The sequence below is a fragment of the Periophthalmus magnuspinnatus genome, chromosome 8 (genome assembly GCF_009829125.3).
Source record: "Periophthalmus magnuspinnatus isolate fPerMag1 chromosome 8, fPerMag1.2.pri, whole genome shotgun sequence".
NCBI lineage: Eukaryota > Metazoa > Chordata > Actinopteri > Gobiiformes > Gobiidae > Periophthalmus > Periophthalmus magnuspinnatus.
In genome coordinates this window covers 25,074,396-25,099,240 of record NC_047133.1, presented here as the reverse complement: position 1 = coordinate 25,099,240, position 24,845 = coordinate 25,074,396, and the positions used below count along the sequence as shown (strand labels likewise).

Here is a 24,845-nt window from a genome sequence, read left to right as displayed (position 1 = left end):
AATGTGAACATTATGCATTTCAGACCTACCATATAAATTCAAAATTACTATTATAAACATTTTATTCAATACCTGATATATGGATCTCTGTCTCTGTCCAAACAAGTGAGTTCCCCATTCATCCTTTTTCTTTCCTCATCTGTAGAGAGATCTGATGAATACATGGAGCGGGTGACCCCTGTGAGAAAATATTGGTTTCACTGTTATGTTTCATGTTACACACTACAAATCAAATAAAAAAACAATCACAAAATCATTGTGATTTGCTATAATAAAAAAACAATGTAATGAGTGCCATTTTCATGTGATAGGAGCTCACCTTTGACTGAGGGGTGCACTCTGCCTTGACGACTGTTGTGATGGCTGTCTCCTGAGCGACATGGTGGATCTCTCTGCCTGGCTACAGCCACTGCGATTCCCACTGGAGGCTGCCGCACCTCTGTCTCGCCATGGCCTGGCTCTCCCAGCTCCCTGCTGCGCCCACTGCAGTCGGAGCGCTCTCCATCGCTGACTGGGCCTTTCCTTGGAGGCAATGTGTGTTTGTTCCCCTGCAGGGTGCAGCTCCCACCAGCAGACTTGAGACTTCCCAGACCCCCAAAGGGAGTCTTCTGAGAGGGGAGCATGGTCTGCTGGTTGCTGTACTTCAGTAAAGCTTTAGTGGCACTGCTGTCCCCCTGGCTTTGGGCCTGAGGCTCAGGCTGTTGCTGTGGGCCCAGAGGTGGGGCAGAGGGAGGTTGTGGAGGAGGCAGGTTCATGCCTGGCTGCTGCTGCTGTTGCTGCGTGTGCGGCCTGACTGCGTTTCCTAACTCCATGTAGGTCTTTCTCTGCTCTTCCTCTGGTTTGGACATGTGATGAGAAGGCCTCATGTTCCAGGGTGATGCTGGGGGCTGCTGATGCTGCCCACTGTTATTAGGATAACCATAAGGAGAAATATCCATTTTTCTTTTCATCTCTTGACTCGTCCCTTGATTCAATTCAGCCGGGGAAGGGGCATCTTGTCCGCTGCGCCCATGTTGTTGGTGGCGAATTCGAGCAACCTTCTGGCCATCTCTCTGTAATGAGCAACTGCCCCCACCTGGTGCAACAGCAGAGCTGTGCACAGACCCATTGTGCTGGCTCATAGTTTTGTTGCCTAGTGGAGAGGCATTGGGTGGGGGTCCCTGGTGAGAGCAGTCTCTAAATGGAGACGTATTCACAGAATGGGGCATGGCATGTCCAGTTTTTGGGTCTGGAGATCTGAACACATCCATGTCCACCCCAGAGTTGATGCACTCAGCACTGCGGGAGCGGACTACCTGGTGCTGCTGGGGGTGTGGGGGTACAGGCTGCTGGGCGGGGTGGGGCATCTGTGTGGACTGGATATGATGTTGCTGGGGCTGTAGCCAGTCTGGAGCCTTGTCTGCTTTTCTGTATGGATGCTGTTGTTGATGCTGTTGTTGCTGCTTTCGCTGCCAGTTACTATGGTGCCCACCTCCTCCATTCTTTTCTAAAACCTTGTCCTTGGCATTGCCTCCTCCCCCTCCAACCCCACCACCACCCACTGCCTGGCAATCAGGGTTACCAAGCTGAAAAGGCCCACTAGATTTGTCACTACCGTCTGCCACAGATGGCACAAAAGTAGGTCCTGTGACTTTTGGTTGTCTCCCCACATTTGCTGGCCCCCTATCATTGGAAGCAGGGTTGGAGAGAGGGGCTGGAGGGGGCGGGCAGAAGAAGTCTGGGTGGTGATGGGAATGATGGGGGTGGTGTGGGTGACTTGGGTGGAGCTGGAGGCAGTGGAAGCCCCCTGGGTGTGTGTGTGAGTGTGTGTGTGGATGGGAGTGTGGGTGTGCTGCTCCTGTAGTGGTCCCCATGTGCAGAGGAGGGGGTACAGTGTAGGGTAGAGTGTGGTGCAGAGGGGCCTGTCCTCTTTCTAAACAGTCCGAAGGTTGTTCACTGATTCTCATACCTCCACTGACTCCTTCTTTGGTGCAGCGACTTCCACTGCTCTGTCCCATATGCCGAGCTCCCATTGCCCCGATGCTTTCCCCTCCACAGCTCCTGCCCATTGTACTTCCTGTATCTCCATTTTGCATTTTGCCATTGTGCAAACAGGCACTGAGGGTTTTCCCCATGTTTTGTGGGTGCTCCATGGGTAATGACGATTTATGTCTTTCCAAAGGCCGACTGTTGACTTCTTCCAGGGGCAGTGGGTGCTGTTGGTACTGTGGGTGCTGCTGATGTGGGTGGGAATGATGGTGGTGGTGTGTGGGTGGTGCCAGATGGTGACTGTGATGCTGCTGCTGTTGCCTTTCCTTTGTATCATGCTTGCTACTGGACCGCTCCTTCTCTTTCCCAGGTACAACTCCTCTTTCGGCTGATCCCTCTTTAAGTCCCTTCTGGAGAACTTGTCCTGCCCCTGGATCACGGTCTCGACTACAGGAGCCCTGTGAGTGTCCTGATACCGCCCTGGACATTGGCGGGAGGCTATGATTGGCTGATATTAGAGGAGGTTGAGATGGGAGACCTCGGAGGTAGAAGTTCTCTGAAATCAAAGACCAGGGAAGACAAATGCATTAGACAAAAAAGAAAAAGGCAATAAAGCTATTACATTATCCAGCTTTCAAGATTGTCTCGAGGCATCTTCATATCAATATCCCAAATCAAATTACACCCTATTACATATTGTATGAATTAGATTTAAATGTCTTATTTCTGTCTGATTACATTTTGATCAGGTAATGCCTCACCTTTTTGGGTGTCATAGAAACGATGCTGCCCGTAGAGAACTCCGCTGTTGGCATGGTGATCTAAGTGGCTCATTGGGAGGAACGTGTGGGCTAGACTTCCTGAGAACCGTGGATACCCTGGAGCTGCTGCGTACACAGAGATGGGGGCAGAGACAAGGAATTGATAAAATGAGACAATAAGCATTGAAAACCAGTTATCCCAACTAACCCAGTTAATCCCCCAGGTCTTATGCAGCTGGTGGTGTTCATACGCAAATAAGAACCAGCTCTGCCTGTCATGTTTGCCTTTCCGATCCGAGTTTGGAGCGCAAACAATAAACGACAAGCCCAGTCTTGGGGATAGGATTGTGGTTATGCCTTAGAAACATATGGGCCCTTGCCTTGTCTCTCCAAAACTGGCAATGTCTGGCACATGGACATGATTGAAGTAATAAAGACGGATTTGAGGTTTGTGTTTACAGAGATAAAGTGGGAGGAGCTGCCGACCTTTACAAATCAACAAATAAGTTGAAATGTCAAGTGAATGTTGAGAATTCAAGCATGTATATTTGTTTATAACCTTTTTAACAATTTCTGCAATTAAATAAAAATTATTGTGCAGTAAATATGAATGTAGGGTAGTACATATTGCATACTAAAGGTGAAAGTAACAATTTATTTTCATAATGTCATTGAATGACAGGTGAGGTAATAGATCTAAATGCAGGAAATGGTGGACAGACATTCGACAAACTGTCAGAGACAAGATAGGACAGCACCAAAGTCAGCATCAAAAACAATATCAACTAATGGCAAAAGGATATAAATGGTAAAAATGCACCTGGCTTAATTAACAGTTGAATTCTCATTGACCAGTACAGAAAGGGTTATGGGTCAGCACAGTTCACTATGTCAGTGGAAATCCCCCACGTTGGGCCTCACAGGCACTGTACCACCCCAGAGGAAATGTGGCTTAAGTTATATCCTTATGGTACTTCATGTCTGTGATTGCTTGTCTCTGCACCTGTCTACCCTTTTGACCTTTGCCTCAAAAACAACTCACACACTTCACAAATGAAGATGGAAGAGGAAATCAGAAGAAATCACAACTTGGTGCACTAAATGAAATGCAGGTTTATTTGTGTTGGCGAACCGCAATCCCAGAAAGTGCAGATCTAGATTCTGGCCCTATGTGTATGTGAACCATGTTTTTACAGCCTTTCCAAGTGTTGAATGTCTCACTTTAGGCTGTTAGAACAATGGGGCCGGTGCTGCTATGGCTCAGGAGAGGGAGGAGTGTTGCAGTGGGCCTAATGACCTCCTGTATGAGCTGCCTCCAGTCTTAATTAATGAAATTCACACAGAGGCCAAACAGCTCCACAATAGCACAGGGGCTGCTGCTTTCTGCTCAGGGCAAGAGGGTGATAATTACATACCCTCTGTATTTTATTCCTTGTACCTTTTCTAGCACCCCTCAACCCTCTTTGTCTCTCTGCAGTGATGAATCTTCATTCGTGTCAATTCATCTGTGCAGAAGAAGGGGAGGGTCTATTGTTAACACTGGACATTTTTCTGATTTTTGAAGGAAGGAAAGCAGAGCGTAGCTTGCCAGTCTTTATCCAAGCTGGGAAAGAGGGGCTTTTTCTGCAGCAGCATGTTGTTTGTGAGCATGACGATTGATGGCATAATCCTTTTTTACAGTGCGGTCTGGCTGTGCCCGATAATGCCAGCCCGCTCGGTTTCAGCATGCTTTCCAATGGGGAGGCGAGAGGGGGACTGCTGGGCACGGCAGAGCCCATTCAGCCATTAATCTGGCGGGACAAGGAGAGCTGCTGCTTCTGCCGCTGTCTTTGCCGCTGCAGGCGATGCAAGCAGGGTCTTAGCTCACACTGCTGACTGCACAGCTGCCCATCTGCGCATTATGCCAGCTCAACATGCAGGAGGCAGCATCAGCAAGTGAATGACACTTCAGGACATGAACTTGTTTGTATTCATATGATACAGTAGAAATAATATATAATAATATCTTGATTATAACTGATCTCATTAGCCAAAACAGAGTAGCAGCATTTACAGTGTATAATGTTAGTGTTAAAAGCATTAGCAACATTTTACTAACATTTTAGCAACACTCTGATCTTAACATTGATCAAAGTGGCAGATATACTGGTGCCAAAAAAGTATGAACATGAGTAGTTGTGTGTAAGCTCTGTATCAAATGAAAAAATGAGGTTATGAATGAATGATTACTTGGACATGTTATATGTATCTCTTTTTATGAGACCCATATTATTACTGAATAGAGAGACAGGCAAACTGCATTACTGAGGCAGAGCAAAAGGCGAGGAGGGGCAGACTGAGCTGGCCGTCAGATTTACTAATTGAGAAAAACTGACAGACGCAACGAAACACAGCCTGGGATAAGAACGGGAGACGGGCCGTTAGCTGGAGGAGGGGTGGTGTGCTGTGGTGGATCTCTCCAGGTTTAACTAATTGAAAGGACAAGATGCAGGCTGGCATGAGAGTAAGGCATGTGTGTATGTGTGTGGTGGTGGGGGCTGTTTAAATCCCACCAAAGGAAAAGCCCGCAATAGCTCACACAAGGAAAGATGGACAACTGAAGATAGGCTTGGAAAGGCCTATCAAACAGAAGTGGATTAGACAGGTGTACACAGGCGATGTGTGTGTGTGTGTTTGGGCACAGATATGGCTATGATTGGTCTAAGAGTAAAGTAAGAAGTCAATTTGAACGCATGCCAGCTGGTCTCGGGCCTACAAGCAAACTGCAAGATTTTTAATATGCAGTTTATTTATCAAATTTTCTATTGTCAGTTATGGGGATAGATTGTTAAATTTAGTCTGCCCGATCCAATTGCTTAGTAAAACAAGTTCAAATTCATTAAAACAGTCTACATCTGTCCTTGTTTTTTTCTTGCATCCAAATCTGCATCCTGCCACCCCCTCCTGTTTTGTTTCTCTGAAAGTGTTGCTGCACACGTCGTCTGTGAAAAGTGGTTATTGCAACTTCTCCTGTTGATATGCATGTCTTTAATTAGCCCTTTAATCACTGGCAATGCTTCTAATAAAAAGATATTGTTGTTTTAGACAGGTAGGTACCAGGCACTCAAGATTTAATAACAATTTTTGAATACAAAATCCATCTTGCATTTGCATGTAAGCAGCCACTTTCCAATCACTCGTACAGAAGGAGTGTTTGAGCTGAGGAGCCAGTGGTGCTGCTGCTGGTGGGGTTCTGCTGACACCCGGAGAGAAGAGGCGAGAGGCTGCGTAATTGTGCCGCTCATTCTGATGACTTGCTTTTTATGCAAAACAGGAAAAAGACAATATGCAATTATCTTGAGCAGGGAACAGCTGAATGTGGCTGATGAACAGTCTGGATTCAATCATGCTCTTAGTGTGTTATATGCAATTAAACTGCAATAGAGATAATAGCCTCCATTGCCAAGCAAGTAATAATCCCAGTCATAATCACCTCCATTACTTTTATTAGGCCTGGCTTTATCATCATCACTCTTATTAATATTATTCTACTCTGCAACAAGAGGAAAACCTTGACAATGACACCTTAAAACTATACAGTCAAAGAAACAAAGCCAGTGAAATGAGTTTGGGTTGTTATCAAAGCCATTCCTACTCCCTTTGTCTATAGATATTATTTAGCGTTTCATCTCATATCATTGTAGAAGTCACACATAATAGATACAATGGAAAAAGAGGAAATAGTTTGGTGTGACTGCAGGGCATGCTGTGGTATAACAAATCCAACAGCACATAGAAATGATCTCGCCTTATAACGAGAGACATCAAGCAACTGGAGCAGCTCAGTTCACTGACCACAAATAACAAACACTCCCCACTGGGTTCCACTGTAGAAGAACACCTGGTCACAGAAATTAGAAAAACAACAACTCATGCATTTACGTACTGATAGTATGACTGCATTTTTGTTTTATGATATATGTTTTTGAGAATATGACAAATAATTAATGTGATTTTAAAGGTGCCATCATATGCTAAATGTATTTTTAAGAGCTTCCCTTACATGTTATAGTGGTTTGCCTTCATCATTAATTCATTTGAAGTTGTATTTTGAGTTATTCATGCATGTTTGAGTAAATTCCTGTTTTCCCCCATACACAGCTCTGAACTTTTGCTCTTCACTTATTACTTTTTTAAAGTGGCACAGGTAGGGTAGTTCACTGACATTGCGTAGCCTTTGTAGTGTTTTTATTATTATGCAGATATTATGCTTATCTGCTTGCTTGCTACTGTGAGCTGTAGCTATCCATAGGCAGGGCTGCCAGCATGGGCCAAGAGTGCTATGCTTTGTTGTGATGGCATTTAGAGCAATGTAGCGTAAAGGGTCAGGCGAGAAATCAGTTCTGCGATTTTGAACCAGAAATCAATGAGCCCTTTTCTGTCATTTTAAATCAATATTGCAAATTAATATGAACAAAATATAAAGTAATCTACATGTTAGGTCCTTTAAATGGCTTTAGCAATAAAATATAGTCAAATTAATAATTACTTTGATTTACTGGCCCATTCAATATGGATTTCTATCATTATAATTGGAGATGGTTATGTCTGCAGCACCATAGCACACAAACATGAACAAAAAAGGAAGCACATTTTCATAACGCATTCAATTAATTTAAACTGGCGTGTCCTTCCTGCTCTATGTTCTATGGCCTTTTACAAAAGGGTTTTTAAATACATATTTCCTCTTTTCTGCAGTTTGAAAATCAGTTCATGCAGCTTTAAACTGTCATGGTCTGTAACTGTAACATTTTACTGGCCCTGTGCTATAAGAGTGACTCCAGAAATCCCTGACTGAGATTCCCTTGGCATGCATGAAATACCTCTAGATTCCTCGTTTCAACTCCTGACCTTCTCCATACAAGAATCTGCTGCATGGTAAAGTAACTATTCCACGACAAAGAGGTCATAAAAGGGGCATGATATTTTTGGGCTCATATTTGTGTGTGATTTGAGATACCTTCGTGTGAATGGGGAAACCAAATTTGCGATGCGCTGGAGTGGGGTCCGCCCCTGAAGGAGGGTGAAGAGGGCGAGGAGGGCGGGTGGGACGGGTGAGGCGGGTGGGACGGCGGAGAGCCCAAACTACTGGCCAGAAAGGTCCCCATGAAGGAAGCTGAGGAGTTGCCCATCAGTCCACTGCCTGCAATCACAACAAAGACAAAATATATGGTTACGAGGATGATATGGGTGATATGGCAAAAGGAATGTTCACTTTTTTTTCCCCATATTAATCGATTTTGACTTTCATTCCAATTTTTTTTAAGACATGATGACAGACAACCAAATTGTTCTTTTATCATAAACACAAACATTCTCAGTGTGCTTTCAGAATTGTTTGGTGGATCTGCCAATTAAAAGCAACAAGCCGATAATTACAACCATATTAATAATTGCATTAAAATGTGATTAACAAGGTCTGTACTGGCTTGGTAACATAACACAAGAAAAAAATCATTTGGTCTCAAAAAACAAACACGGAAATATGTATAGTTATATTCTTCTGCCCAAAGGCTTTATATGATATGACAGCTATAATGTAAAATGGGGAGAGGGGGTAGAGACATTCAGCAAGTAGTCAAGGTCAGGAAGCAAACCCAAGTCGCAACAACCACACACATACAAGGCCCCAAACCACCACATTGCCAGCAAAATATTGAAACATAGCTAATAATCAAGATGAATATTTCGTTTAATCTTACTAATATGAGAGAATAGGACAGCACAGAAAGGCCTTACTGCACAGTTATAAAGTGTAGATCAAAAACACAGCTCTTCTATTTTAGGTGTAAATGGATAAATATCTCTCTCACAGACACACACACCCCTCCCCACGGGCAGCAGGCAGAGGTCTCATCTCACAGCTGAGTACACACTTTCTCAGGCTCTCTCTCTGTCGCTCTCACACACTTTTTACCCACAATCCCCAGTGAATCCCAGGCCGTATTTTCTCTCTCTCCATTATCTCACTCAGGCCATCTCTTATTCTCCATGGCCTCAATTTCTTTAACCGCTCTGATTCGTTTCATTGCATGTCAATTTTTTATGTAATTATTAAATTGCATTGTCTCTTGAATTTGGACTTTCCATCACTTAAAAATAGCAGGACTTAATTTGTAGATTTTTTTCAAAAAAGAGAAAAAAAAAAGTCTGGTTTACATCACATTTTGGCAAATAAAATCTGTACACATTCACGTCACCTCCCTTATGACAAATTTCAGGTCTGCATGATTTCAATTCTTTATTATTAGGTCAACAACATAGATTAAAGTTCAGATATAGGTTAAAGGTTATGGTTTAGGTTAAGGTTAGGATCAGTTACCAGGAAATTAATGAATGAAGTCAATGTAATGTCCTCAGAAAGCATGGAAACCAAGTGCTCCAGTTCATGGGTCTATAAGGAGCTGAATAATTCTCCCTCTGTCCCAGGACGAGATCGACTAGTGGCCGCTCTATAGCTGCTGCAGCTCCCAGGAGTTGGGCCCAGAAAGAATTCTCCCATAGAACGCAATACATTTTTGGGGGTAATTTAAACTGCCCATGTTTGGCTGACAGGGCATCCACATCTTTCACAAAGGTCAGATTTTGTAGGGATTGTAGGGATGTAGGGCACAACATTAAAATTTAAAATCTTTAAATCCTCAAAGTGGCAAAATGTTAGCAGCTATCACTGATTGGTCAGAGCTGGTCACTCTGTGCATGTTTTTGACGTCCCATTGATGGCAGGCCCTAGCGCATATTGAGGAAGTAATGTGGAAGAGAAAAAATATTAAATAAATAGATTATTTTTGCGCACAGGCCATTGAAAACAATAGTGTCATTTTGGGTTCACCTTCCCGATTTTATTATACTTTTGTCCAGTCAGTGAACAGTGAACACAGGGTGCTTGGTAGAGTTGGTCTGTAGAGTTTTGACCTCTACAGACCAATTCTGAAATGCATAATGATTCTGTATTGGTTGATGAGTTCATATTTGTCTGCTCTGATGACACTCCTGGACCCATTTAAAATGAGCACCTTGAACAGAATCCTAATTTTCAATCATAAATCACAAATCTAATTGCAATCACATTGGTGCTGTTCAGAAAAGGCACAATTAGATATTTTCACAGAATTGTTCAGTCCTAGTGTCTGGCATGAATACATTCAATTTCCCTACTACAGAGTTCCAGCATCATGTTTATGTATGAAAGGCACTGCACACAAATGTAAAAGTGCGTGGTTCGAATGCTGAGAAACAAGGGAGAGTGGGAACAAGTCTGTGGAAGTCTTAATCAGTCAGCCAGGAAGAATGCACCCCCTCTGGGATAGAACCATCAGCTGCTCTGACAAGTTGGACCAGAGCACAGGGGCATGCAATATTAAGTACACACATGCATCTAATACTCACACATGCACACAGGTAGCACCTTCCATGTAGCAGAGCCCCTAGACAGGTGCAAACAAGCCCCCAACAATCCCTCCTAAAACCCAGGACCATGAAGTCAGCCAAGCGTCTGTCAGTTTACACATAAACCTCTATTGGCCACGCATAATAAGGCTAGAGTGTGTGGAGCTAAGCTGTGCAACACTTATATTCCTGTTAGAAAAGTATGTTAGAGGTGACAAAATGTAAGCATTAAAATGGTAAATAAAACTGAAAAAAGAGCTGCTTCTTTGGCTCAGTTTACTGGGATATATATGTAGCCCATTTTCATTTTTGTCACTATGTCCTATTCAACTCAGTTAGGGTAAAGTTAGGTGTATTTGCTTTAACTTCTGAGTAAAATTACAGTTTTACATTTTAGTTTAGATCTAAATCTTGAATGAATTAATTTATTTGCTAATCCTAGTTATTTTATCTATAACAGGCAGCTATGACAATGAATGGAGTCCATAAGAAGGACAAGGTAACACATAACAGTCCACATGTTAACGTCAGGTTTTAAGCAGTGGATAGTGAAAGGGGAGAAAGATTTGAAACCATATCCTAAGAGGGGCTTGCCTGAACTCATAAAAAAAGCGCCTGGAACAAAATTACCAGTACGGATATGGCCTCGGGGTCAAAGCTACACATTAAAAGTGTCCCATTGACCACTCTATCACATGCTGTCACCCTGTCACCCTAAAGAACAAGGTGGGTGTCTTTCCTATAGGAACTTGTATAGATGTGTTTTGCATTAAAGAACATTAAAATCCCACTGATATTATAAACCCTAAACAGATTTTAGTTTTGTAATGTTTCAAAGCTCTATATAGTTTGGATTCTAATCAGCCTGTTACACAAAAGAACCAGGTGGGTGTATTTTCCTGTACAAATAATATTTTTTTAAGGTTTTGTTTCTAACGGTAACTTTTTCATAAAGATAATGAAGTACTTGTCCAAATTCTAAAGGGCAGTTGGACAAAACATAAAAGTATAAAAACTACAGTTTGAACTTGATATCACTGAGTAACCCTAACATGACACATGGGATGAAAGTGCAACTCCCAGATCAGGAACCAAATTTCAAGCTACAAGGCTAGGGTTTCATCTTGAATAAAACAAGAAAATTGCACCAAGAAGGGTAATTAACATGTAAAGATGGACGGTATATAGATATTTTTAGGTGGTAAACCCTGTGGAGCGGCCAGAAGAAAGTGTTGCAAGAAGATATGTGATAGCTATAGGGACACTTCACACATTTTCTTGCTATACAAATATTCAAATCCAACCAACAGGAATATCGCCACTGAAATCTGCATATAAGAACTATGATTATTACATGCAACATACAAATGAGTACAACATGTAGCCCTGTAGGAAGAAAGCTAATAGACTAGTGGTGTTGGCGGGACAGCTTAAGTAGCACTGGTTCTGCCTTATAGCTCCAAATAAAACCGGGGATATATAAGTGGAGTAAAGGTCTGCTGCTTTACGGTACATGTTTGTTTAGCTGCCATTAAAAAGGTGACAGTGATGCATGGTGCCTACTAATGCTAAATCGGCCCAGTGCAAAAGTTGTGTCCCCTTGGTTTGTTATAAACCTGCGCTTTATTGTACTCCTTTGTTTCTTAAGTGGTGCCAGTAGTTCACTTATAGGACCTTTTAAGGAAATCGGTCATATGCAATTTAATCAGTACCAATCCCTGACAGTGAGGAAGATTAGTCCTATTTGAGAATTAAAACAAACAGTGCTAAGATTATTATCCATTAACATCTTAACATGCAACACATTATATGAATCTGTAAAAAATAGGTTAAAAAGTACACAATTTTAACTTATTTCTCTGAGCCTCAGTTGAAATTACATTGTTTTGCAGATGTGTAGGAGTTTGAGGTGAAAAGTCTAGTTTGCTTCGATAAATGTGCATATACAAAAACACATACAGAAACCAGTGGAGATAGACCAGCTATATGGATGGTCCACAGTGAGCAGAAGGCTGGAGGAGGAGCAGAGAGAGAGAGGAGACCTGGTTGTCATGGGAACCAATGAGAAACAGTGCTCCAGGCAAAAGGAGCTGAATGCTGGCCATTACGACAGCAGTGGGCAGATGCACTGGTAAGTGTAATGTTCACTGATGGCACCCTCTCAAACCTGAGTGTCTTTACCAACAAGAATATCAGAATATTTGGTCTGTAATAAGCTGCCATCAGCATCCATTACTGAAACCCAGAGCTCAGCAAGTCTTAACTGTTTTAATGACTCATTAATTGGATGCACAGAGAGTAAACACAAAGTACTACCATAGTACCACCATGTGCAAAATGTCGATCAATATATGTGGAAGAATACTGTAAAAATGGGAAATGGATACGTCTAGCAATTAACTCACTGATGATGTAAACTTCTAGCTGAAACACTGTAAGACTGTATTTAAAAATATATGAGGAGACAAAAAGTGAACATAACAGGACGGTCTAGGGTTCAAGGCCAGTGTGGCTTGGTAGGGACAGTAACCTTATTTCATTTAATTCAATTCACTATAACTTTATTTATTCAAAAGGGGTGATTTAAACACATTGAGTAGTTGATATACAATAATAATAAATGGCTCAAACAAAAGTCTCAGTGCAGCATAACAGGAGGTCTGGTGTTGTTGTGTTGTTTTTTTATTGCCGATTTGAATATATATGATATGTAATAGTTCTTCTCAAGCTTAACCATTCTAACCAACACATAGCCAGAATACCATTATTTCAATGCATTTCACAGAGGACCGCACGGTGTCTTATCTGCCTGAAGGGAGGGTCATCCAGACAAGGGCACACACAAACTGAGGGACTGTGACAGGAGGAAGGAGGAACAAAGGAAAAACTGCAGGTGTGACTGAATCAACCTGCTCTCCACAGATCAGTAATCAGCCGCAGCAGAGATGAGCAGAGGAGACGAAATGACAGAAAACACAAGCACGCTGGAGTTTATAAGGCCGCCCATCACCACAGCGGTCAGATACATGTGGCAGCCAGAACCCAGCTCCACAAGACACACCCACAATCACTTTTGTCAATAATGTTCATCTCTTCCTGTTTTCCAGTTCTATTTCAAATTTGTTGATCAAATTCTTATTACTTTAATTCAGGTAGAACTGTATTTTGTATTTTTTATTTATGGCTATATATATATAAATACTTTGCTACATTTCTGACCAGATTTGTGTGACATATAAGTAAAACAGAAAAACCATTGAAAATATGTACTATAAATGTGCTCATTACATAAAACTAGATGTCTCAAAAATATAAAAGCAAAACAAATAAGAATGTGGTCTTGTATTAAAAGTAGTGTAATGAAAAGATCCACTCACCTATAATAAACATGATGGTGTAAAGTAAAATCCAAATCTCTTTAACAGTCCAGACGTCACAAACAAAACCATCCTACAAACATCGAATAACTTTGTCTACGAAGAAACAGCAGTGACTGGAGCATCTGTGCACAACTCCGGTCTCAGACAGACTGCACACACTGACTAACCCAGCGCCTACTTCCTTTACAATAAAACACAAAAGGAATTTCAAATGGCTACTAAACTGGGGGGATTTCCTTTAAGGAGCTAAAGTCATCTTGAAAACATTAGCGCCACCAGTAGCCAGATTCCTCACTTTTTAAAATAGCACTTTTATTGTGTTTGCTTGCTTTGCTAACTTTTTTTCAATCACTTTGGGTTGGTGGGTGGTTAGGTGGTATGGAATCAGTAGGTCTCAACAGAAGTAAAAGCAGAGTATGTGGCATGCAGGAGGGGCTGGACTTGGGCCCAGTGTTGGAGTGAGGATGGGGGTGTGAGCACGCCTCCAACGCTCCTTCCGCGGTGTATTCTTGTGGTGTTTTGGTGTGTCTGGTTAGCGTGGGGGCAAGCGTAGGAGCAGGGAAAGAAGGATGGAGGAGTCAGGGAGATGGCCTTTAACATACAGAGGAGGGATTCAGTTTAAAAGAATGGCTTTGTATGTAGATTTGGGCACGGGGAGCTTTGCCAAGGGTGTAGGAGTGAGTCGGTGCATGTAGGTTGCATAACTTTTCACACACAAAAATATTAAGCATTTTGATATTATTTTTAATGGAGTAAAATGTGTCTGACTCTCTCAAACCACAGCTTAAGCAAGGATTAACATGGAAATATGGGCTATTGCTAAAGATAAACCCAAAAGCGGGATACCAGGCTTAATATAACAGGAATAAATGTGTTCCTAGTATGCAGTAAATCAAGACTTTTAATTGCCAAGTCCCATCAAAAGTACAGCTACACATCATATTTTGAGGTGTGCTTAGCGTAAGATTAGGTTTATCAAGTGTTGCAACCCGTTTACAATACCTTGGCCAAAACACATTGCCAACTTTGGAAATTCCCAATGTGAATTCCAAAAGAAACCCCACCTTTGACACCCTGTTGTTAAAAAGGCACAAGTTAAGATGAGTGGGATAAGAGTAGCTAATTCTAAACTAATTATGGCAGATTGCCTATAGATAACTAGCCCACGCATGTCAAATCATTATTACTATCCATTGTTAAGGAACAGTTTGGGCAATATTCCTGGTAAATCTTTCAACCCAAAATAGCAAAAATGATTTAGCATGACTGAAACATATCCTGTGTTAAGGGCATTGGACAAACAGATCTGGACGCAGCCTAAGTGGAAAAGCTATTGTCCTGTTTGAGACAATAAGATATGTGGTCACAGTATAAGCTGGCAGAAGGTGAAGGGGTTTCCCAAAGGATAAGCTAAGGTTAAACTAAAGAGGTGAAGTGTAAATAACAAAGATTGCTCAGTACAAAGGCCAGGGGTGAGAGTGAGACTTGAGGCAGTTGTACAATGTTGAGGGTAGGTATAGCAACTGGGGAATAGAGAAGTGGGATACTCGCTTCACAGTCGACACTTATAATGGAGTTTATGGGCGATGAAGCTGGAGCACCCAGAAAGAACTCATTGTAACACAAGGAGGAAATGCAAAGTCTATTCATAGATAAAAATGGTGGCAAGTCAGGGATCACACCCAGACCCTCTTTGCACCCTACTAAAAGAACTATTGTATGTATGGCATTTGCAGTAGTATTTGCTTGGCAAGTCCAGAATGATATCTCTGTATTTTTTTGTACAGTGGGTTATCATTCTGGTCATTCTGATCACCACTCCCTCCACCGCGCCTCAAGCCAGTATCCAACATGATGGTGCAATCAGATTTGTTTATTACAGTGACGCATGTGAAAAAGCAGCTCATGGGTTGTCTATCATTTTGAACAAAATCCAAATTTTCTCACCTCAGTTTAACGCAGTTTAGTTCTGCAAAAATCTGTGATGTTTTCCAGTCCTCTGTGATATTTGTTCCTTTCTGTTTTTTCTCTAAGGGCTCAGAGTGTCCCTGATTGGCTAATCCAGTCACACCCATCTGAATTCAGGCAGAAAGACCGGTGACCAGACTCATATCTGGTCACCATTATCCCTGTATATTGTACTTGTGAAGTGTGTATTCGGGATCCAAGACAACAGTAACATGACAAACAGAGGCAATCTAGAGATGTGATGCGAGTTTATTTTACTCCTGAAAAGTACATACAAACCTACGCACACTTGCTAATTTACTGAATGTGATAGTAAATGATTGGCTATGTCTTGTATTGCTCAATGTCATATCCGTATTTGGTATTGTGAAAATAATATTACTGGAACGAGGCTGAGTCACTTTTAGCAGAACATATTTCAGATTGGGCCACAATTGTAGGATGATACAGAATTAGCAGCAGGACTAGGGCGTTGTCATATTCTCAGCCTATTACCTTCAACACACACATCCAAACTTCACATTCAATAAAACAAGACAATGTTACAACACCCATTCTGGCTATTTCATCTGTTCGCTGAAGCTAACTATTTATGATGTAACAGGAAATACACATTACTCCCCTGTCAGTGCTGTTGTTGTCTCTCATTACCCAATGTTTTCTCCACAAGCACTGTCTTATTATTTTCATCAGCATTTTACTTTATTAAATTCACTCCCTGCACTGCAAAGCAATTCCAGTGTGGTATCCTGAGGTCCACATAAAACTTTAGTGCATCTTAAGGAATGGCCAATAAATGGGATGACATTTTGTTGAGAGCTTATATTCGGGGCGTGCAGCAACTGTTCCCTGTATACAACTTGGTCATAGTCTTTTCAAGGAGAGCCATTTGTTAACTGTCCAAAGTTTGCTGCTTGTTAACTGACCCATTGATACAAGTGCATTTCAGGGCCATTGCGTCGCTCTTTAATACTACAGCTGTGAAATAGTGATTACCATAGTGGTGATCATCCATCTCATCTACTCGGGTGTGCAAGACGAATACAGTTAAGTTGAAATACTGGAAAAAAATTACAGGGAAAAACAAAAAAAAAAACTAAAAAAAAAAGCTAAAATCATTATAAATTCCCAGAGTCACACAAGCAGAATAAAATAAATAAAAATAAACAGAATTAAATAAATAAAACACAATGTTATTTGAAAAGATTTTGAGTTTATGACACCCCAAGATTGGTATTGCCTAAGTACTTCTCTGGTTTCAGAAAGTCCCATTTTTTACAATTGGGTTTTACTGAAATAAATTTGAGGGGTGAGTATGTCCCCTGGAGGATACCACCCCCGTTCCTCCCAGATATTTCAGCCAGTCTCACTCACGTCTTCCTCTGTGCAATCCACAATGCTGGGAAAGCAATGTGTCATTAACAGGGGAGACCAAAATAATGTTTATGGGCTCAAGCAGCACTGAAATAATTTTCCATATCAGTGCAATTGCATGGGCCCTGTGGGGGAGTAAATCTGATTTTCTCCTCCCTGTGCCAATGGGGAGCATCATGGGAAAGAAAACAGATTGGATTGTAGGGGAGATGGCCTGACGCAGCTGTGGGCGTTTTGTGTTAGTGTGCGAAAAGACTGCAACGGTGAGGGAAAGGCAGGAAGTCAAACTCAACATGTGAACATTTAGACATTTGTCAAATAAACTTACATTTGTTCGCTAAAAATCACAGCACATGATTTTTTTTAATTTTTACTATGTGATATTATGTTAGATGCCCTTCCATAGTCCAGGGTTGGGTCTGGTACTACAAGGACTTGTGCTATATTTATGAGCACTGATGGCCCTATTATGGGTTTTCGACATATGTGTCTGGAAAATACACCAAATCTTTGTGGTTAGCCTGAAATCTGTCTATACAAAACATCAAAACAGAAGCTACATGAATCAGACTAATGTTTTAATCTATATGTTTTAGCTCAGGATATAACATTATTACATGGGCGAAAGATAACAATAGCAAAAAAGAGACCATTTAAATGTTATGCTACTACATACCCTTGGGAATAAAATATGATAAGATTCATAAGATAATGGTCGTTACACTTCGCACACTGTCGTTATATCTTTGTGACTAATCAAGCATGCAGAAACTTAAACTGTCCCAGCCTTCATAATCAAAAGAAAGCAGAGAACAAAGATTCCTCTCTCTCCATCTCTATATAACTCACTGCCTCTCTTTCTCTTTCCCAGACAACCCAATGCTAAACACGTTGCATTTCCCTCCCGGGCTCGAAGCAGTCCTACTACAATTGTGTCATCCAACCCACATATCTTTTTATTGGTGTTATAGCAGCCAATATAGCAAAGCCCCCTCTGCTTCCTCCCCCTCCTCTTCAACGCAGGGATGAATTTTGTACTTTTAGCTGTAAGTTACAAACAGTGTGAGCCTGAGGCAAACTGTCACTGAGAGGAGCCTGCAGTCTTTAACAGCACTCGTTTAATATATTGGTGTTACAAAGAGACGCAGCGCGCTAACAGCCAGGCACTAAACCTTCCATTTGGCGTCATTAAAGTCCATCTGTATGACCGAATACAGGCAGCCTGTGAACAGGAAATAGTCACATAAGAGAGAGCATTAAAAACTGTCCCATTCTCTAGGATCAGTCAAAGTGGTAGATTTGATGATTTCTACTTCAATGGAGAATGTGGTATAAAGGCTGGTACAGTTACGGTTTCACATGCCTTGATGCAGGGTGTTGTGTGGACCTGGTGGACCTATTCATGCTTTCAATTTTCTGTTAATAAGCTCCATTTTGAGTACTTTTTTACCATTTTAAAGATATATTCTGATATAAATTGTTAATTGCTATGCTGCCAAATGGGATCCAATATATTACATTAGACGTCTGAAGAGTGCAATAACTTAATAATATAATTTGGTGTGCAAACTAATGTTTTTTTTTTACTGACTGAAAAAAAAAATCTTTAAAAAGTAATAACAAAATATTAACAAAATGTGTATAAATCTTGTCATATCTTGTGTTTTGTGGACACTTGTTTCTTCATTTTTTATTTTTTTTTTCCTTTTAGGATTTGGGTCTTCTCCCATCCCTGTTTTTCAAGCAATGTAATTTCATTTCACCAATAGACTTGCAATGTGTAGTAGTAATGTTGTTTATTTAAACCAGATGCCTTACCTGGTTGCACCCGTCTCTCTGTGTCCCTGGGGTCTAGACCCTGTTTTTTTCCTTGAAACCTTCACCCTGGCTGCCGTGGCTCTGGTTTGTTTTCCAGCTGGGGACTGGTCTGTCTAAGTCCATTGGTTTTATGTTTATGACTGAGGGGAGAGATGGGTGACTAACGGCTTATTGCGTGCCATGTTTTTTTGCCAATTCAGCCGAAGCTTGCCAGTTCACGGACACACAATTGCCTGGTAGTGAGGGAAACAGCTCATACACAAAAGTCTTCTGCAGTGTGCTCTCTAATTAGTCCCCTGTTAACTTTTGAACTTAATTGGTTAATTGAGATGTGGTTACACTGGGCAGGTTTCCTCTCCCTCAGGGTGACCATACGGCTCCAGTATTTTAGCCTGGCACGTCCTGGCACAGGGGGTGGCTGCTTGTTCCTCTTGCAATCCTTTTCTTTTTGGTTCTTTTTTAGAATCCCGCCGCTCCAGTGACGAGGGCTAATGGTGCCGCGCAGGAGGCAGTAAAAGTCTGTTTTGTGAGTGCGTTTTAGCTGAGATTGCGCTCGTAGACTGCACATATGCTTTTGCCACATTAAAAGGATTCTCTGCCTCTCTCTGCCTCGCCAGTGCTGGGTGGTCTAGCCCTCTGTTTCACAACCAACAGTGTCAGAGAGACGTGTTTTGGGGGAGATGTGGGTGGTTCTTGTGCATGAGGGGAAGAAAAGACTGGACATTGGGATAAGTTGTTCATTGAAAAATGTGTTATGTAATCAATAACAGCAAATTACAGGGCAAAGATAACAAATGAGGTTGGGTTGTATGAAAACATAATATTGAATCATGATCAGTATTTTCAAACACAATCAAATGCTCAGTAAAAGAAGCATTCACATCATGTCAACTGGATAAAAAGTTGTAGTCCAGTTGAAAGATTTGATTTTTTCTTTGACTATGGGTCATACCTGGACGACTGAGGGATTACAGACAGTATGACATGCTATTTACACTCTCTGCTCCTATTGGTCTCCAGGATGGTAGGTAACTGGCAGGCTATTACAATCAATCAAAACAAAGTGTGATCTTTTAGAAACAGACGGCTTTAGTTAGCTTGGAAAATAAGCAAAATAAGTGTACACAAATATGATTTTTTTTAAATTGTCACTTAAAGAAAATTGTCACATTTTTGCCATATGTTCACAGCTCACACCATGGTAAAATTACACATTCTGGGGTGGGGTCAATAGAATTAGTGACTCAATGGAAATAAATTTGCCTTTGAAGTATTTGAATTCAGACCAAAACACAAAATATATCACAAACTAGTAGCCTAGATCCTTCTTAGTAATTTTTCTAGCACCTACTTCAATGAAACCACTCTGTTACTCATACAGTAGGGCACACGGCAGCCCTCACTCAGTCCCCTCTCTGGGTTATGTTTAATGATGAGCACAACAGCACATAAATCTGTAGCAGCCCCATTCACATGGGCAGGTTTTGGTTGCTGCCTTTGCTCTTGCCTTTCATCCGCTCGGCTCTCTCTGCTCCTCTGGGCCCCATCACTCATCTCCCCTCTCAGTTTTCCCTTTCCGTCCACGCACCCTCTCCATCATCACGCCACTGTGCTCTCTGCTGCCCCCTGCTGCTCCCACTCTTATTCTTGTCATTCTTTATCAATTAACTGTGTGCTCGCTTCACTCAACGCACATTTGTCAAGATGGGAAAATTGAAATGATTCGTCAGGGAGTTTAGGTTTCCCAAAGTATTAATGTATTAAAGACCATCTGTAGTGAAGACTTAGTTGGAAGCAACATTTATTTATTTTCAGCTGGTGTAAAGACGTGAAAGGAAAAAAATATGGTCCCCAGATACTAAATTGAAACTAAAACCATAGCATCAAGAAACCAATTTGAGCAAATATCGATACAAAAAAACAGCACAATGTTTGACCTGTCATAGTTAACAACTGACTACTATTGACTACTATTGTTATCTGAGTGTTTAAGTAACACTGTGGTATCAAAATCAGGTTGAAATGTTCGTATCGTAATGACAATATGTGTCTACCAATTACATAACAATATAACTTACCAGATACCACATTAACGTCTTACCCAACTCACATTTTATCTAGGCTTTAGGGACAAGCAAGATTACACTGCACCTTCTATTGAGTGTTACCTAATGTAAAAAACATAACTCTTTTTACTAGCTCATATGTTTTCTATATCCCATCATGGGGTCATAAGCCAAGAATATGCTAGCAAGCCCTGTTTTAAATGCATATATTCATGTTTAGCTTAGCCCTCCTTTGGCTCACTTGCAGCTGGACACAGGACATAGCGTTCATGGCTAGTGCCCTCAGCCGTCTCCTCCGCTGCTCTGTAACATGATAAAGGCCTGGTCTGATGTGTGGGAGAAACACTGCAGCTCCCTGCTCTGGCTTCTCTCTGTCTGATGTGGCCTGTCATACAGATAACACAAACCCAGCCGGTCCAAGGTCTTCCTGCAGCCCTGAATATCATTTGCCCCACAGTTCACAAGGGGGAAGAGAGGACAAGAAATGTGCAATTCTTGTAGCGTTGGCCAAGACAAATGTAGGCGTTTTTGTCCTGATAACTTACAGACAAGGAGAGGGGAGGCACCTGGTCTACAAGGCCAAACTCTGGGACAATTTTTACTTTGTCCAGAACACACAGTACAACAGTCTCACCAACAGGAGGACATTTATGAAATCCATTTTTTTTTTTTTTATTTAAAACCAAAAACTAAAAAAGAAGTTTGTTTCTGTACATTACCACAACTAACCTTACAATGAAGAATGAAGACCGCAGTTTTATATGATATCCATCGCTCGCTGAATCTGTCAAGAAATTCAGTGTCTCTTAAATTCCTTTACACAATTCACATAACTTTATGAGCCCACAGACCATCAAGCAAGGCCGATAAAACCTTCGTCTGTTTGAACATGTATTTTTTTCATGCCACTTATAATGATCGAATCATTATTATCATTTTTGTGAACCCATTACTTTATAGCCTATCTTCTAATGAGTATCAGTTTTATTTTGCAATAAGAACAGATATTGTCAGTAGGTTTACATGTAATTAGGCAAAGTGATCGTTTTACAAATATCTGAAGACACTACAGTTGAAAAATATGAATAATTGAGAGCAGAAACAGATACAATTCAGTTTTTAATGCAATATTAACATAATTATCTTTCATACAGTTTTATTCCATAAAGCTGGTCACATACTAAAATGAACGGTAAGATAATGTCCATGAAAACAAGAAAACTAAAGATTTTCCTGTTCTTTGGTCATAGCATCAACACTCATATTACTACAATCCAGATGCTTCTTTTCACAATAATCATAACACTAAAATATGAAACATGACATCCCTAAGTGTTATAAATTGTTGTATACTATATTTTTGGGATACTTCAGCACTTCTGTTTCTTCTGTAAATTGCCACCTTTCCCAACAGTCTGTACTTTCAAGTTCGCACAAGGTCAGCCAAATGACACTGGATTCTTTGTATACAATCTTGGCCTTAAATGTGAGTTATGTCTACCCACCACTGACACTGGTCATCCATGGAATTCAGTGCCGGGATCTGCTCAACATCTGCAGCAGCACACTTGAGCAGAGATGAGTCAAATTAAGAGCATTTCCTGCAATCTGCGCAAAGGACAAGGGGTCATCTTATCCAAACACTACTGTAACACTGCGCAGGGCAGCCATAAAACCCTTTTCCTCTCTGCTCATGGTGTCTTTAGATTGATGTGAGCTTTAACAGGGCCTGGGTAAGGAAAAAAAAAAGCCAAGGTCAAAGAGACTGGGAGAGGCGAGAGGATATTGTCTTGATCAATAGCTCATGTCCTGTCTGCCTGGTTGCATGGATGCACAGCTAACATTTCAGCCGTCTATCTCCTACATAGTGATCACATCTACCGGCCGGACAGGCGGGCGGAGCCTCCAGGCCACGTGACACCGATAGTTTGATGCACGAAGACGGAACTAAAATGGCAGAAAGACCATCCAGAATATGATCAGCCTACACAGATGCGCTGCAGCTGCTTGCATATTTTACCATATCCATGAACATCAGCTAGCTCTTTCACACACACTCTGAACAAGGCCAAATGCATTTTGTTTCCAGTTGTTACAGTTCATTGGAAAATATGTAACAATAAAGTCTTTTGATAGCAATTAAATTCACAGGTTGGGTTTAAAAACAAGATATAGTTCACGGTGCACATTTATTACACATCACTTAGAATTTACCAGTTAACATTTACTTTGAGGATGAAATGTGTACTACTAAACTAAGTCATTTTAGAATAAGTTTGATATAAAGGCAAGGCTGGCAGCTGTTTTTGTAGTAGGCTGTAATTTGTTTGCAGAAGACATAATGTTTGCTTAAATTGCGGCCTTTGTGATTTGCTCATTTGGGCCATTCAAATTGTGTTTTTGATTCGATTATAATTGCTCTTGTAAAAACCAATGTCCCTATGCATGAACTACAACCAAAACATGTTGAAAGTAGCATAGCTAATAGACACGCTAATAGAATTGATATTAAAACCATATTTTTCAACCAGCCATGGAGCACAGGCAGTCCCGGGCCCCATATAAAGAGCACACATCCCAAAGTAACCATTACACACACTTTGAACAGCATGTCTATGAGCAAGCATGTTGGCTTTTTCTATTTTTCTTTAATATGCACTTAGCCTGGGCCACTATAAAATATGTCAGCACCAAGGCACGGGCCAGAAAACCTCAACTGCTCCGACAAGAAAATGATTTGGGGGAATCTCTGGAAAGCGCGAGAGCAAATTGTAGCGGTGGAGGTCCCGGGATGGTGCATCAGGGAGGTGTAGTCGTACCCTTTTATCCACAGGAGAGGAACAGCTTTCAGCAGGTTCACACACAAGCACGTGCCAAGCTGAGACTGGAGCTGGCAGAGGCTGCAGCAGCGAGAGGAAGAGGAGGAGGAGGGGAGAGGAGGAGAGGGGGATATAAAGAGGGTGATTTGAGGCAGTAAGGGGAAGAGGACCTACTGAAATGTTTTGACATAAGAAGTAGTTATGTGACACGAGTACTTAAACACTGCACAGTTCTGAGAAAAACTACCACCTCACATTCTCTCCTTCTCTAACGCACACTCTCCCTCTCTCTATCGCACTCTCTCTCTCTGCTTCCAATGAGACCAGATCTAAAATTGGCACAAAAAAAAATCTTGCTAAACTTTTGGCTCAAAATAATACACACGTTTTTTGTGATGTCCCAAGCCAGAGTAAACGGACAAGCCTGTAAGAACAGGCATAAATGACATAATGGCTTCTTGAGGCATTACATTTGGGCCAGAAATATGTGCAAACTGCTGCATGATGAGAGGGACACAACTGACTGTAGTGACCACAAAGGGAAAATGTCAAATATAATTGTGGTCTTTATGGCAGATTTGTTGCCAAATCAATTTTACCATTAACTAAAACCCAGTCTCATGTGTTACACTTGCAAGGCTGATACATCCTGTCATAATCATGAAATCAGCTCTAAAATAAATAGTGATATGATTTTTTGGCATCTCTAGACAAAGTCATTAGCATACATTCTGACATTTTTGAGTGTGAGTCAAAACTCTGATTTTGGTAACTGGTAACTGTGGTTAGTCACTCACTCTAAGCGTGGTGAGACAGAAAAATAGGAAAAGTGGGTGGAGAAAAGTTGTTTTTTTCCAAAAACGCAGACTGTCACAAGGTCAGATCACATTCTTATTTTATACATATCGTCATATCGTTTTCTGTACTGAAGCAGCATTGTTTGGATGTCCAGCCCATTCCCTCACATCTCCAGACTGCCGTGCGCGTGTCTCTGCTCTGTTCTCTCTACCTCCTCCATGTTTGATCTGGCACAGGGCTATACCGTGGGGCTAGCTTTGTGCTCCTCAGATAAGAGCGCACTTATGTCAACACAGGCCACTGAAAGGACCCGGTTGCTCATGTTGACACGCTGCTTATTTACTCTCAGTCTCTAATGTACTAATGACTACACGTCTGAGGTTATAGCCCCCTACTGGCACCCTCTGGTACTGCCGGTTGTATGCAAAACAGGGAGGAAAGAGGTAGAACAGACTTAAGTTTGGA

General features: G+C 41.4%; 1 protein-coding gene across 7 annotated transcripts in view; it reads right to left on the bottom strand.

The window, feature by feature from the left end:
* Positions 1–24,845, bottom strand: part of LOC117374323 (BAH and coiled-coil domain-containing protein 1) — a 66,827-nt gene that overhangs the window by 17,120 nt on the left and 24,862 nt on the right. For 4 of the 7 annotated variants that reach the window (XM_033970402.2, XM_033970403.2, XM_033970404.2 and 1 more), the window contains exons 3-6: positions 7,729–7,911; positions 2,730–2,855; positions 320–2,524; positions 73–178 (exon numbers count right to left, since the gene is read on the bottom strand). In XM_033970402.2, coding sequence (XP_033826293.1) covers positions 73–178; positions 320–2,524; positions 2,730–2,855; positions 7,729–7,911 — 2,620 coding nt within the window. Of the gene's footprint in view, positions 1–72; positions 179–319; positions 2,525–2,729; positions 2,856–7,728; positions 7,912–13,534; positions 13,578–24,845 lie in introns of those variants that run through there. The other 3 variants (XM_055223517.1, XM_055223518.1, XM_033970406.2) reach the window with 2 other exon arrangements.